The sequence below is a fragment of the Anabrus simplex genome, chromosome 2 (assembly GCF_040414725.1).
Source record: "Anabrus simplex isolate iqAnaSimp1 chromosome 2, ASM4041472v1, whole genome shotgun sequence".
Classification (NCBI taxonomy): domain Eukaryota; kingdom Metazoa; phylum Arthropoda; class Insecta; order Orthoptera; family Tettigoniidae; genus Anabrus; species Anabrus simplex.
In genome coordinates this window covers 707,776,684-707,793,594 of record NC_090266.1, presented here as the reverse complement: position 1 = coordinate 707,793,594, position 16,911 = coordinate 707,776,684, and the positions used below count along the sequence as shown (strand labels likewise).

Sequence of the window (16,911 nt, the reverse complement as noted above, 5' to 3'; positions counted from 1 at the left end):
AAGAGGAAAGGAAAACGTAGAGTAGAGGATAGGAAGAGGGAGGCGGAACAGAGTTGTGAGAGGGAGAGAAGGGAGGAGGAAGTAGGTCCTGCAGGCTTCAGGGAAGTTACAGAAGACCAGAGCAGGAGGGTGGGGTTGAGTCTCTGGTCATGGGTAACTCATTTGTTAGGCATGTGGAGAAAGTGTGTGGAAGAAAGAGAACCAGGGTAGAGTGTTATCTAGGAATTGGGTTAATGCAGATATTGAGGAAAATAGAAGGGAAGTATGAGGGTAAGGAGAAGGTGGTAATTTCCCTTGTTGGTGCCAACAGTGGAAAGCAAGCAGCAATAGGTACTAACATAGTTGAGGATATGTGGGATTGGTTATCGCGGCACGGAAGAAGTTTAAGGAAGCAGATATTTTTATCAGTGTGATACTGTGTAGGAGGGATACTGAATGGAATGTGTTTGGGGATTTAAGTGAGACTATGGAATGGGTATGCGGTAAATTGGGAGTGAGATTTGTAGATCCTAATGGGTGGGTAGAAGATAAGGATCTACATTCAGATGCCGTTCACTTGAATCACAATGGTACATATAAGTTAGGAGGTTTGTTTAGAAGAGTAATAGGAAGATACATTCATTGAACGTTATTAAATTCAGACAAATTTTGTCAGGACTTGATACCGGATCGTGCAGAGGTCTCAAATATGATGATAAAATCAGTACCTCGGAATACGCTGTTATAATTATTAGTTAACAAAATGTGTACTTCATTTGGTGAATGATGTAAATATTATCTCTTGCCTCTGAAGTAAAATATCTGCAGCAACAGAATGTTTGTATATTGAGCTTCATATCTCCCTCCTTTTTAAGGATCATAAATACCGTTGCATAATAAAAATTATTATAAGCATATGCATAGTTATTTCACAATGTGAACTCATCAGCCTGGTGAAAGCAGCAGTCAGAATTTTGGGGAGAAAGGTTAGTGATAGAGTTAGTAAATCTAGTTTATTTACTCTGTATTTATTCTGGCATTCACTAGTTTATCTCCTTTATTATTTACTGGAGTTACATCTGCATTTTAATCTTGTCAATCTTATGTTAATTTTAAGGACACTTCCTCTAAAGCATTACTTTGTCAATTTTATATATTTTTCATCTAAACAGTGTTATGTGGCTGAAGATGTTGATAATATACGAAACATGTACCACTTTTGACCATTAAAAATTGCCTTAAGCAATCATTGTATCGACTAGGTGGAAAATAAATAAATACTTAATTGTGAATCCTCATTTCTAAGTCGGTCTAACTAACTTTCTTTGCACAAGGATGCAGAATGGATCTCCTACACTGTCATTCAAAATTTAAGGGGATTTCAATGTGAGACAATTGTGTACTCTCTGCACAAGTTTTCTTGAGCACTTGGCTCCCTAGTTCTCACTCTGTAATATTCTATCAACATCGTATGAATGTGAAATGCATTTTGACCGTCCCAACATCTCGTGATTTTACTACAGAGCTTTCATTCTTGTCATGCTTTCCATGTTAGTATATTGTGTTCTGGTGTTAAAAATAACTTTTTATCTGTAGTTCATTTGAATTGATTAATTGAACTGGATAATCACTATATCTGAAGCAACGCCAACCAAATCACATGTACCTTAGGAGCTCTGAACTACTCTTAAGAAAGGAACTAACACAATCGTGCACAGCAAAGGCATAAAAATAATAGCCAAAGTGGTGGAATGCTATGAATTAGATGAGCAGAACCGCCAGTTGATGCTACTGCTCAGGGAGAATACAGAACGAGCTGCTGCTTATATGGGAAAAAGTATGTAGGCTATCAGTGGGATCAAATCAGTACATTTTATCCCAACGAATCTCCTAGTCTCACAGAATAATGTGATGATGTTGAGCAATGCTGTCATAGTTACTTTTTTTCCATTACAGACTAATAAAAGATGTTTCAACATCTTAGATATCCAGTAAGAGGTACAAGCAGCATGCTTGTATTTAATTGAATGTCATGATACACCTATTAAGCAGACCCGGCCAACAGCTGGAAACTGCAAATAATGATGATACACCTACTGTATGTAACCAAAAATTATCTGTTTATTTCTTTGTTTTGATTGTACAGTAGAAAGGCAATGTGCTGAACACGAATATGCCATTAGGTTGTTGTTTTTTTTTGTTTTTTTTTCAGATGTCTATACTATTTTATATTTCATGTTTTTTTTATAATTATAAATTTACCATTTTTTCTGACATTGTAGTTGTTCAAAGTGATCACCAGTAGGTGGCTCTAATGTTATGTTCCAACTTCATTAGTTTAAAGCTGGAAGGGTTCAGTATATAGACTTCTTTAATCACTATGTCTGAAGCAACACCAGCCTCATCACTTGTACCTCTCACCGGGCAAGTTGGCTGTGCGATTAGGGGCATGCAGCTGTGAGCTTTCATCCGGGAGATATTGGGTTCAAATTCCACTGTTGGCAGCCCTGAAGATGGTTTTCCATGGTTTCCAATTTTTACACCAGGCAAATGCTGGGGCTGTACCTTAAGACCACAGCCATTTCTTTCCTACTCTTAGACCTTTCCTCTCCCATCATCGCCATAAGACCTGTCTGTGTCGGTGCGACGTAAAGCCAATTGTAAAAAATAAAAATTTAAAAAAAAGACATACCTCAGGAGCTCCGAACTACTCTTCGGAACTGAACTCGTACAATCGTGCACAGCAAAGGCAGAAATATTTCACAAAATGTCTTCCTGTCGTTAGTGAATGTAGTTGAAGTTCTGCTGTTATAAGTTTATTGTTGTCTTTTAATGTAAAATGTCAGCATCCAGAAGTTATAAATCACTAGCAGACACATTTTGTTATGTTTAAGGGCATTATATTGGATCTAAACAAGTGAAACATAAAACTTTGCCCAGCACAAATTTCTGTAAGGCGTACCATGCTTATTTTGGTGTGCACATTCAAGACCAACATGTTACATGGGCTCCCCCTGTGACTTGCAGCATCTACCAGTCTACTTTAGAGGGTTGGATATGTGGAACAAGAAAATGTATGCCATTTGCAATTCCCCAAATATGATGAGAGCCTACAGATCATCACAATAACTGTTACTTCTGTGTTGTTGTTGTTGTTGTTGTTGTCGTCGTCGTCGTCAGTCCATAGACTTGTTTGATTCAGCTCTCCATGCCACCCTATCCTGTGCTAACCTTTTCATTTCTACGTAACTATTGCGTCCTACATCTGCTCTAATCTGCTTGTCATATTCATACCTTGGCCTACCCCTACCGTTCTTACCACCTACACTTCCTTCAAAAACCAACTGAACAAGTCCTGTGTGTCTTAAGATGTGTCCTATCATTCTATCTCTTCTTCTTGTCAAATTTAGCCAAATCGATCTCCTCTCACCAATTCGATTCATTATCTCTTCATTCATGATTCGATCTATCCATCTCACCTTCAGCATTCTTCTGTAACACCACATTTCAAAAGTTTCTATTCTCTTTCTTTCTGAGCTAGTTATCGTCCATGTTTCACTTCCATACAATGCTACGCTCCACACGGAAGTCTTCAAAAACATCTTTCTAATTCCGATATCAATGTTTGAAGTGAGCAAATTTCTTTTCTTAAGAAAGCTCTTCCTTGCTTGTGCTAGTCTGCATTTTATGTCCTCCTTACTTCTGCCATCATTAGTTATTTTACTACCCAAGTAACAATATTCATCTACTTCCTTTAAGACTTCATTTCCTAATCTAATATTTCCTACATCACCTGCCTTCGTTCGACTGCACTCCATTACTTTTGTTTTGGAGTTATTTATTTTCATCATGTACTCCTTACCCAAGACTTCATCCATACCATTCAGCAACTTCTCGAGATCTTCTGCAGTCTCGGATAAAATAACAATATCATCGGCAAATCTCAAGGTTTTGATTTCCTCTCCTTGGACTGTGATTCCCTTTCCAAATTTTCTCTTTCATTTCCTTTATTGCCTGTTCTGTATAAACATTGAAAAGGAGAGGGGACAAACTGCAGCCTTGTCTCACTCCTTTCTGAACTGCTGCTTCTTTTTCGAAGCCCTCGATTCTTATCACTGCAGACTGATTTTTATACAGATTGTAGATAATTCTTTGTTCTCGGTATCTGATCCCTATCATCTTCAGAATCATAAATAGCTTGGTCCAATCAACATTATCGAATGCCTTTTCTAGATCTACAAATGCCATGTACGTGGGCTCATCCTTCTTGATTCGATCCTCTAAGATCAGACGTAAAGTCAGGATTGCTTCACGTGTTCCTACATTTCTTCTGAAGCCAAATTGATCTTCTCCCAACTCAGCTTCAATTTGTTTTCCCATTCTTCTGTAAATAATACGTGTTAAAATTTTGCAGGCATGAGATACTAAACTAATGGTGCAGTAGTTTTCACACCTGTCAGTACCGGCTTTCTTGGGAATAGGCATAACAACATTCTGCCGAAAATTGGATGGGACTTCTCCTGTCTCATACATCTTGCACACTAAATGAAATAACCTTGCCATGCTGGTTTCTCCTAAGGCAGTCAGTAATTCAGAGGGAATGTCATCAATTCCAGGTGCCTTGTTCCTATTTAGGTCACTCACAGCTCTGTCAAACTCTGACCTCAAAATTGGGTCTCCCATTTCATCAGCATTAACAGCCTCTTCATGTTCCAGAACCAAATTATCTACATCTTTACCTTGATACAACTGTTGGATATGCTCCTGCCATCTTTCTGCTTTGTCTTCTTTCCCTAGAAGTGGCTTTCCATCTGAGCTCTTAATATTCATACACCTAGATTTCCTTTCTCCAAAGGTTTCCTTGATTTTCCTGTATACAGCATCTACCTTTCCCAGGACCATACAGCCTTCGACATCCGTGCACTTCTCCTTCAGCCATTCTTCCTTAGCTACCTTGCACTTTCTATCCATTTGATTCTTTAATCGCCTGTATTCATTTCTGCCCTCTTCATTTCGAGCATTCTTGTATTTTCGTCGCTCATCAATGAGGTCTAGTATCTCCTGAGTTATCCACTGATTCTTAGTTGATCTTTTCTTCCTTCCTAACATTTCTTCAGCAGCCCTACTGACTTCATTTTTCATGACTCTCCACTCTTCCTCTATAGTGTTTCCTTCAGCCTTTTAATTTAGTCCTTGTGCAACATGTTCCTTGAAACAATACCTCACACTCTTTTCTTTCAACTTGTCTAGATCCCATCTTTTTGCATTCTTTCCTTTTTTCAATTTTTTCAACTTCAGATGGCATTTCATGACCAACAAGTTGTGGTCAGAGCCCACATCTGCTCCTGGGAAAGTTTTGCAATCCAACACCTGGTTTCTGAATCTCTGCCTAATCATAATGAAGTCTATTTGATACCTTCCAGTGTCTCGAGGTCTCCTCCACGTATGCAGTCGTCGTTTGTGGTGTTTGAACCAAGTATTGGCAAGGACTAAATTATGATCAGTGCAGAATTCAACCAGCCGACTTCCTCTTTCGTTCCTTTGTCCCAATCCAAATTCCTACTATACTACCTTCTCTTCCTTGGCCTACCACTGCATTCCAGTCTCCCATCACAATTAGATTCTCGTCACCTTTTACATATTGTATTAAATCTTCTATCTCCTCATATATTCTTTCAATTTCTTCATCATCCACTGAACTAGTAGGCATATAGACCTGCACTATTGTGGTGGGCATTGGTTTGGTGTCTATCTTGACGACAATAATTCTTTCACTATGCTGGTCGTAGTAGCTTACCCGCTGCCCTATTTTCTTATTCATTATTAAACTAACTCCTGCATTTCCCCTGTTTGATTTTGTGTTGATAATTCGGTACTCGCCTGACCAAAAATCTTGTTCTTCCTGCCAACGTACTTCACTTATACGAACTACATCTAACTTTAGCCTATCCATCTCCCTTTTCAGATTCTCTAACCTACCACAACGATTCAAACTTCTAACATTCCGCGCTCCGACTCGCAGAATGTCAGTATCGATCTTCCTGATGATCGCCCCCTTTCGTGTAGTCCCCACCCAGAGATCCGAATGGGGGACTAGTTTACCTCCGGAATATTTTACCCGAGAGGAAGCCATCATCAGTACATCATTCATACAGAGAGAGCTGCATGTTCTCGGAAGGTAGTTACGGCTGTAGTTTCCCGTTGCTTTCAGCCATGTAGCAGTATCAACACAGCTAAGCCATGTTGAGTATTATTACAAGGCTGTATCAGTCAATCATCTAGACTGCCGCCCTTGCAACTACCGAAAGGCTGCTACCCCCCTTTCAATGAACCATTCGTTAGTCTGGTCTCTCAACAGATACCCATCCGATATGGTTGCACCTGCGGCTCGGCTATCTGCATCATTGGGACACGCAAGCCTCCCCACCGCGGCAAGGTCACATGGCATAGATATCAAGGTCACATGGTTCGCAGAGGAGGGTTACTTCTGTGTAGTGGATATTTTACACATTACAAAAGTACCAAGACCGGAAAAAATATTCTGTATCCTAGCATACTGTCATCTATTTCTCCAGTACCATGTAGAAAAGAGCTGCCAATACCATCTCCGCCAAAACAGACTACTAGTAAAAAGGAAGTAGAGACAAATTCAAGTGACGACAGTAATTTCAGTTTTAGTCATGAGAACAGTTTGGAACCACAGCTCTTTACAAAACAGAAATCAGATTAACTTGTTAGGGAGTCATAACTAACCTAATCAAAGGCTGAATTCCTTGCCTCCTCTTGATAAATCCTGAAAAATAACAAAATAGAGGTTAAGGCATGAGGATTTTGCATACTTCTACCATACGTACGAAAATCTTTGTTTTGTAGTGTTGTTAATGATCTCTTTGAACAAATTAAGATTCCTCATGGATCAGACCAGTGGTGTCTGTTTTATAGATAGCTCAAGTAGAAGTCTCAACTGTCCTACTGCACAACGGGAACAAGTTTCCTTCCATACCAGTAGCTCATTCTGACACACAACTTGGAGACTTAAGAAAATATCAAACTGCTCTTGGGAAAGCTAAAATATGGATGTTAAAATTGGGATGTTTTTGGTGATTTCAAGATGTTCAGATTTCTTCTGGGCGTCAAGGTGGCTACAGCAAATATTCCTGCTTCCTCTGCTTGTGGGATAGCAGAGCAGGTGATCAGCATTACACCAGGGGAGAATGACCAGCAAGAAAATAACTTGTTCCAGGTGCACACATCTTAAAAAATGTCTAGGGAGAAGATTCAGTTACCACCACTCCTTATCAAACTTGGGCTTGTTAAGCAATTCATCAAAGGATTAGATAACAACAGTGAGGCTCTGAACCTCATCAGACAAATATTCCACAACTTATCTGAAGCAAAAGAAAAAAAGGTAGACTTTTCATTAGTCCTCAGATTTGTGTGATGTTAAAATCAAAAGGACTTGTATCTTGATTAATAAAATGCTTGGGATGCTTTTGGAATGGTAGTGCTACAGTTGTGGACATCAGTAGAAGGGAGAATTATATGTATTTAGAATGTCTGTGAAAATGCACTGTTTGTTTACTTATTTCTTTAGGCCAAATTTAGGAGCTGTAAATTAGGAACATAGTGTATGCATTCACTGCATGGAAAGAAGGTATCCGGGACGTTAGGGTATGGTATGTGCAGAGGGGTCAGAACAACATAAGAAGAAAAGCCATTCTAATGTACATTTTTGAATGACAACATTGTTGTGTGAAGATTCAGTATTATTCAATATTTTTGCACTAATAATTTTTTTTCCTACCTATTCTTGAAATACTATATGTTAGATTTTGTCTGTGTGTCTTAAATGTTTTAAATAAGTGATGGTGGGGATTTTTGTTTTAAGAGGAAGTACAACAATATTAAATAAGCACAGTAGCTTTTAAGAAAATTGAAAAATTCATTATCACATCCAAAATATTGACACGAAAAACTACTTATAAAAACTACTTCTATATTCATAATCAGTAGGGTTCGGGTGTTTAGGACCTAAAAGTTGCCCAAATGTACAGGCAAATATGCTATTAAAATTGGCTAAATATGACCAAACATATGTACTTCTAACGAATTACCTTTGCCACAAGTCTTTTTTATTAAAGTTACAATTCATTTTAAAATCTTATTGCACAACTTCAATTAGTTTCCTTACTAGTTCCCTTAACTTAATTCCACAGTCTCTATTGTAAATTCATTATCAATCATTAAGCTGTGGTCAGTACTAAAAATATATTTAATTAATATTGCAGTCTTACACAATGGTGAGAGATCACATCACTGCTCCTGCAAACCAATGAAAATCATATTTGTTATCAGAATTAATAATGGACCGACAGTCGCTGTGGTATAAAATATTTAACTCCAGTAAAATTTAGAAAAATAAATAAGAAACCATACCGGTACTTCTTATTCCCCATTCATCTGAGCATTTTTATGTCTAGCAGTGTCGCTATACTGCTGAACATCAAAATGTTTTAGAGTACTTACTTTAACTTTTGCGCATTTTGGAGGAAAGGATTTTTTGCTTCAGTGGAGGATCCTTCCTCCCCAAACTGTTTTAATGCAATTTCTTAATTTAACACATTCACTACACTTTCTTTAGGTATCCTTATGCCAGCTCTATCACTGTTAAGCTGACTATGAATGAAACTTAGAAAATTTTCTCTGTTTACATTTTTAAGAAAAGTGAACTGAGAAAGGTCATTTAGGTGCTATTTGAAGTGGTCACGAGCCACAAGTGCTAAGACAGATAAGAAGATAAGCGCTTGTGGTATTTCATTGTCTCTTAACAAGGGTGACATTACAGTAAACGTAAATAGCCATACTGCAAGTCTTACTCTACACGAAGTTACTCTAAAACTAGTGATGTGAACTCAGACGAGATACATACAATAAGCATGAACTATTAAGCTTTGAGGCCTGAGCTTCAAGTTTCATCACAATGCCACAAACACAATTTCACAAGCAAGATAGAACATCACATTCAAAGTACAGTATATTTTTCCCTGCAAAATATAACCAAAATATGCCCTTAAATTACCGAGATATGACCCAAAATATAAATAGTAAAATATTAATTTATATGTCCTATAAAATTAGGCTAAATATGCTCAAAAACGTCAAATTTGTGCTTAATTCCGACAAACAGCCAAAACAGAAGACGGGGAAAGATGATGTTTCCTGAACATCCGAACCCTAATAATCAGAATTACCAAATTGAGTAATACACACACACAAAAAGAAGATAAACAAAACTTTGTTGAATCCTAGTCAATATTGGGTTGGAATTTACATGCATACATTATATACTATTATGCCTTTCAGTGTTCAGTCAGCAAGCCTCTGTGAATTATTAAATGCCTCCACAATCCTCTCTTTGTAACTAGCTCTCTGGACTCTTTTAGTTTCATGCCCTTTTACCTTTAAATCATTATTAACCGAGTCCAACCATTGTCATCTTGGTCTCGCTCTACTTCTCTTACCCTCCATGACAGAGTCCATTATACAGGTTCTCTCATATAAACCCCGACCGAACGCACAGTGTTTGTACTCTGCGCTGTGGCAGCTGCAGTACGTGAGGCGCACGCTTAGTTCTTGACCTTGCAAGCAGCCTGCATATGTTCAACCTGGTAAGCATGCGTCACCAGTTTGAATCTCAGCTGTTAACATGGTGAGAAGGTTATAATTGCAACACAGTATTTTCGTATGTAAAAGTTATTTTAAGTACGAGTCAGCTTGACGGGTACGTGATGCGTTTTTTCAGCAATGTCCTGGTGAAGTGCCACCTTCACAAGCACATATTCACGTATTCATGTAATTTTAAATAAATTTGAAACTACTGGCTCAGTGCTCGAAAAAAAAAAAAAAATACATGTGCGCCCACGAACAGTTTAACTGAGGAAAAGCTAGTTGACAATGGTGCAAATCTTGAACTGTCACTGAATAAATCACTTACAAAATTAGCACAATATTTTTGGTTTCTTCTGCACACAGAGCTAAAAAGCTGATACACATCAAACCGTACTGGTTTGCGCAGGCCCATTGTTTAAAACCTACTGATCAAGCCACAAGCATCATTGAGTGATTGTTTATTCTACCCACAGCTTGTGTTCTTTTTGGATGAAGCCTGGTTTCATCTTAATAATCGCGTGGACAGTCATAATTCTTGCTATTGATGTGCAGAAAATCCTAATGGTATTTATGAAGTCCCTCATTATGATAGGAGGATTGGTGTTTGGTGTGCTGTTAGTGCAAGACAAATAATTGAGCCCCTTTTTTTTGAGACGACAGTAAATGCAGAGAAGTACCAAGATGACATTTTGACACCATTCTTCCATCAATTAACAGAAGAAGAAAAATCGCACAGGTGGTTTCAACAAGATTCAGCTCCTGCTCATACAGCAGAAGATTCCCTCCTTACAATCTCGAAAGCGTTGCAGACAGAGTGATCAGTGCTAGTCTCTTTCCCCCTCATTCTCCAGATCTAACAGGGTGTAATTTTTACTTGTGGGACAAACTGAAAGAAAAGGTGTATCGAACAAATCCTTACACATTGGAGGAACTGAAAGAAAACATTACAAATGAAATCAGAAACATTACAGTAGAAGAACTCACTCGCGTCAGCCAGAATGTGGTTACCAGGTACAATGCCTGTATAACCCAGGAAGGACAACACTTACTTATAAGGTGAGATTTCATATAAGATTTGATACACGTTTAAAGCAGTACGGCTGCGCATGACATAAGTTCGGCTGTGGCAGCGGTCGTAGCGCAGAGTACAAACACCGTGCATTCAGTCAGGTTTTATATGTGAGACCCCGTACTCTTAGGTAACCTATCCTCCTCCAGTTGCCTCAGAGGACCCCCACCACCGAAACTGGTTAACGCATACCGCTTCATCCATCGAGTTATCTTCCCAACTTAGGCTCTATCTCCTTATTCTGAGTACGCTCCTGCCGTTGTTCCCACCTGTATGTACCAGCGATCACTCTCACTACCGTCCTGTCTGTTACTTCTAATTTATCACAAAAATATCCCGAGTCAACCTAGCTTTCACTCCCCTACACCAAAATTGATCTCAAAACAGACCGGTTGGAGATATTTTCGTTTGGGAGCTGACTTCATTCTTACATAATACTGTTTATCGCAACTGTGAGCTCACTGCATTAGCTATGCTTCATCCTCTGCTATACCAGTATCCTGGAAGAATACACATTCTAAATACTTGAAATAATCTACCTGTTCCAGTTTTGTATTTCCAGCCTCATATTCAACATTCGTTTCTTTCTTTTTTTTTTTTTCCTTTAGTCTTGGAAACAACATATATTCACTGCACTTATTTTCCAGTTCCAAGATATTAAGTTGCAGGTTGTCAGCACAATCTGCCATTAAGACCAATTAGTCAGCATATGCCAAACTGCTTGCTACATTTCCACCTAACTGAATCCCTCCCTGCCACTTTATAACTTTGAGTAGATAGCCCATGTAAACTATGAACAATGAAGGTGAAAGATTACAGCCCTGTCTAAACCCTGTAAGTTCCTTTAACCAAGAACTCATTCTGCCATCAATTTGCATTGTAGCAAACTGTCAACAAAAATGCCTTTGATTGCTCTCAATAATCTGCCTTTAATTCCACAATCCTTCAGTGTGGCTAACATCTTTTTCCTTAGTACTCAGACATATGCCTTCTCTAGGTCTATGAAACACAAACATAAATGTTTATTACTCTTATAGCATTTTTAAAATTCTTGGTGCCTACTGAAAATCTGACCCTGTGGTCTGAAACCACACAGGTTTTTACCTTTCTCTCAACCATTGATTGCAGCCTTCCTTCCAAAATGCCAGTGAATACCTTAGCCGGTATTCTGATCAGCAAAATACCATCGTAGTTGTTGCAATCCTTCCTGTTTCCTTGCTTATAGATACTGCTTTTGTGCAATCAGGTAATACCCGACTAACATTCCATGATAATTTTTTTACTCTGTGAAGCCATTTTATCACCATTTCAGATCTAATTTCATCTATTCCTGCTGCTTTGTTACATTGGAGTTTATTTACCATCCTTTCCACTTCCCCAAGCGTAATTTCACTAACATCGTTGTCCTCTTCCCCATGAGCTGGATTGTTTGCAACCGTCAACAGAAAGATTTTCTTTTACGTTGAGCATATTTTCATAATATTCCTTCCACCTGTCCACTGATTCCCTGGGATCTGTTATGAATTCACCTGATTTATTCAAAACACCAACACTATTCATTTCCTTTTTCATGCACTTTCTAATATTGTTCATTACTATCCAGAAAGGTTTCCCTGCTACTTGGCCAAGCCTTTTCAGATTTTTACTAGAATCATCTTGGATTCAACAGTCAATTGTTTTGCACTTATTCTTTCATCTATGTACAGTTCCCTGTCTGCATTGGTCCTCGTTTGGATCCGATTCTGATACACCATCTCTTTACGTTTACAAGCTGCCTCACGTAATCTTTCCAGCAAGATGTTCACTTTTTCCCATTTTTACACACAGTTGATCCTAGGCATTCCCTTGCTGTTTCTACTACAGCATCCCCGAATGCCATTGATCCTCTTTCTGTATCCTGAACATGCTTAATATCTACTGTACTGTACTTCCGTCTGACTTACTCATCCTGGAGATAGCAGACAGATTTCACTTTCTCTGTCCTAGGCCTAAAGATACTTAGTTCACCACAGATCAGATAGTGGTCTGTATCATTGGAAATTCCCTGGAATACCTGCACATTCCTAACAGATTTCTCAAATTTAAAGTCAATTCTGACATTGTCCATTATGGATCTGGTCCCACTACCCTCCCACGTGTAGTGGTGAATAGCCTTGTGCTTGAAATATGTATTCCTAACTGATAATCCCATACTAGTACAGAAGTCCAGTAAACACTTCCCATTCCTTTTAGCTTCAATATCTTCCCCACATTTACCGATCACCCTCGCATATCCTTCAGTTCCATTTCCAACTCCTGTATATAAATCGCCCATAAGTAAGATTATTATCAAGAACAAAATTACTTAAATGAGTTTTTGTAGATAAACAAATTTGAAAACTGTTTTTCTATGGAATTGTATCCACATTAAAGTATTTTCCATGTATTTGTTCAAAATTTACATCTGTTTTTGAAGCTCATTTCCTTCATTAAGAGCTATCACTAGTACTTTGTGTAAGAAATGAGTAAAGATCTTGCATAATGTGTTAGCTAATATTTTTTTTCTTTAGCAGGTATGCAGCAATCTATGGAGTAAATATCATGGAGAAAATGAGAAGTAAAATTTTTGTGTTAATGAACCAACACAAGAATGAAGATATCCGTTTTCAAGCTCGAAAAATGTACGAGGCTATCAAATCCTGAGACGAAATAAGTGATGCTGAATATTGGCGGGGCAAGAGGTACCCTGTCATTGTAATCACTAACCACTAATCGGTTCATAATTGAATTTTGGTGCAAGAGATGTAGTTGTTAACCGTTATGTTTATGGTGCAAATATAGTACTTATTGATTGACATTCTAGACATTGTTAATAGTATGGTGGTTGATATTGTAGATGTTGTGGATTGTTAATGTTACCTGCATTGCAAGTAAATTATACTGTTGTTTACTGCCCAAGTAGCAAAAGGCTTGAAATATCGTGGCACTTTGGTCTCATGGCATGTAAGTTGTATATTGTACTTTGTTGGAACCTCAGCGGACATATCTTGTAGTGAATGGTGATATTTCTTTTTTTGTATTTAAACCAACTTTTCTTATTGCCAATAAGGGAAATGTGCAATGTGTTTAAAGTAGAAAAGAATTAAGTACAAAGTACTTTCTATCATTTATGTATTTAAGTTAACTTCATTTATACTGCCACCTTATTTAAATGAGATGTTCAAATGAAGGGAAAAAGTAATTCAAATAGATATTGTGTGCTAAATGCTAGTTGTTATTAGCAGGCCTGTGACAGTATCCTGTGTGTACTTGTGTTTTTCATACATTTGAAAGGAAGAGTGACTTATATTTACAACATACACACATTTTAAAGTGGGAAGAAACAAAAACACTCAAATCAGAAAAGAAAGTACAAAATACTTTCTGTGATTTCTTTATTTAAGTCAGCTTTGATAGTTCTTCATTTATACTGCCACCTTATCTAAATGTGTTCATATGAAGGGAAAAAGGAATTAGATATTGTATGCTAAATGCTAGTTGCTACTAGCTGGCCTATGACAGTATCTTGTGTGTTTTTGCATTTTTCATACATTTGATAAGGAAAAGTGACTTATCTTTACAAGTATGTTACCAACAAACATACACACACACACATACATACATTTTAAAATGGGAAGCAACAGAAACACTCGTATAGTTCCAACATTACATTTGCTTGTTCATCACTGTAGGAGGAAGAGGAGTCAAGAGTGACTTAATGCAGCAGATTAGTACGTACTCTGGAAAGCATTGATGAGTAAAGGCAATGGAAAGAAAGGGGTTGGAAGTGGGGATCAGTGGTGTACAGGTAGGTAGAAAGGGATGACAAAGATGAAGTTGCCTGATATTGTAGCATGATCTACTCTAATGTTAAGTATGAACTATTCTGCAATTTCCAAGTCTCTGAGTACATGAATATCAGCAGAGACAGGTAGTATTCTACATATTTCGAACAGTGAAACACTCCTCAGTGTGGAAGTAGGGATGGATTTTATGCTTATTCATGAATAGCAATCTGATTGCCATACTAAAGCAGAACAGTTCTTGCTGAAGAGCTGGTAGCTGACATTTGTTGCAAGAGCTATCATAATGGTCATAGGTAAATTTTATTTTTGAGTAATGTGATAGGTTTTATCTTTGGTGCTTGTGATGATTACAGTGAAAAGAGCCACTGATGGGAGGAGAGACACAGATCTGATGGTGAGCCAAGATTGAGGTTGGTCACAGTGCAGCAGCTTGGCTGATGGTTCTTAATACTACGGGGTAGAAGAGAGGATGTGGTACCCTTGGTGGTGTAATACTGGACAGTTTGGGATGGAAGTGGATGATAGATGGTACAGGTGATGAGAGACGAGGTGACATAAGCTTTGTTGGGTGGACCTTTGTGGTGCTGTTCTTTGTGAGATTCTTCTAGTTGGATGATGAAGCTTCAGAAGTAAAACTAAACTGTCTTCCTCACATAATAACGTTGTCTCAGAAGAAAAAATGTAGTACAGATCTGTTGATTATTTGTACAGTTAAATTTGGTTAACTGTAAAATATTCCTGAAGACGTTGTTGAAGGGGAGGGCATGATAAGCAAAGTGACATCACTGGCTTCTCGCTAAGGTAGCTGTGGATCAAATCTTGATCAATGCGTATGATATTTTTTAACTGAACTGTCACTTCCCCATTGTTTGGATTCCACATAAAACTGGAGATCCCGTGGCTGTGATCACAATATCAAAAAGTCACATAAAACTACATTCTAGCTTGCTTGCTTGCTGTACTCTTCAACAATGGAACCTGTGATATAATTAACTGAGCAATTTAGCTATGAGGTGCAGGTTGTATTGTAAGCATGCATTCAGGAGATAGTGACTTTGAACCCTACCATCACCAGCCCTGAAGATAGTTTTCTGTAGTTTCACGTTGCAGCTATACTTTAAAGTCAAAGTTGCTTCCTGTTCAGTCCTACCCTATGCCTATCCCAGCATCACATGTTCGTGCTACATTAAACAGCTGGGGGGTGGACACAAAAACTTATATACCAAGCAAGTTGGCTCCATTGTTTTGGATGTGTTGCTGTGCACTTAGAAGTTGGTAGATTCGAACCAGCATTGTCAACCCACCGTACCAGAAATCTGCTATCATCACTAGGGCTCGGATGATTAAGTGCTTAACTTATCAGAAATGTGTATTTGCTTACAAAGTAGAAAATACGTGATTAAGTTCCCAGAATATAGTTGAAAAGTCCAGCTGCTTGAGTAAACCTGTCCGCAGTACAAATTTACTGTCAAACATACTTCCCACTTAACAGGTCGGCGCTTGTCGCAGTTTCCGAATCCTGCAAAATGTACTGCGCATGCATGATCAAAATCAAATCAAAATCTCTTTATTTGCAAATGAGGTGTCTACCTCGGTGGCAAATGGTACACTAAAATACATTGTCAAGCACTAAATTTTAAATTAACAAGAGAAGAAAATTTTCCTAGAATACAATATTATACAATTTATGCTAACAATTTTTTCTATTAAACACACAGCTCATTCTTAATAAATTTATATTGTTTACAAAATTCTACTTATATCTCCTGTACTTACATAGTCAACTCATATACAGTATGTGGAATTACTTCAAATAATACTATACAGCTGGTATAAGATTAAAATTTACATTGCATTTATTTATTTATTTTTTACCCATTTTGGAACCTAAGTAGCATAATGACCCGCTGCGTCTTAACCAGAGCCCCTTTTTCCACCACTTTTGAGAGTTCCTCTGAAATACAAAAGCATGTATGTGGTGTTTTCAAATGTTATTCTAAAGAGTGAAAGGAAAGGTTACTTCACAGCCTTTCATAGTGCTGATTTTTTTGTCATATACTGCTACTAAAGTACCCATATATGCTTGATTGATATACAAAGTAAATTAAATTTCACTCTTGGCACGCCTACACAAACATGCGCAGTTATACTGTTAAACAAAGCTAAATTTTCATCTGTGAATAGTCCACAGAGGCACTAAAATTTGCTATTTGGCTTTCATCAGCAACTTACATGTATACAGAAAAAAATACAACAACGATATTTTCACGTGCAAGTCACAGAACATACTCACAGTACCAGTAATTCCACCAGCTGACTGTCAATATGTAGAACAAAACAATGCAAAAGAAAAATACTTTACTTCAGCCA

At 37.9% G+C, this 16,911-nt stretch overlaps 1 protein-coding gene across 4 annotated transcripts in view; it reads left to right on the top strand.

Annotated features, from left to right (window-relative positions):
* The window catches only part of LOC136864388 (armadillo repeat-containing protein 10), a 194,326-nt gene that overhangs the window by 161,995 nt on the left and 15,420 nt on the right, over nt 1–16,911 (top strand). The window contains exons 8-9 of one of the 4 annotated variants that reach the window (XM_067141322.2): nt 13,267–13,437; nt 14,895–16,255. In XM_067141322.2, coding sequence (XP_066997423.1) covers nt 13,267–13,399 — 133 coding nt within the window. In that variant the 3' untranslated portion in view covers nt 13,400–13,437; nt 14,895–16,255. Of the gene's footprint in view, nt 1–13,266; nt 13,953–14,894; nt 16,256–16,911 lie in introns of those variants that run through there. The other 3 variants (XM_067141321.2, XM_067141323.2, XM_067141319.2) reach the window with 3 other exon arrangements.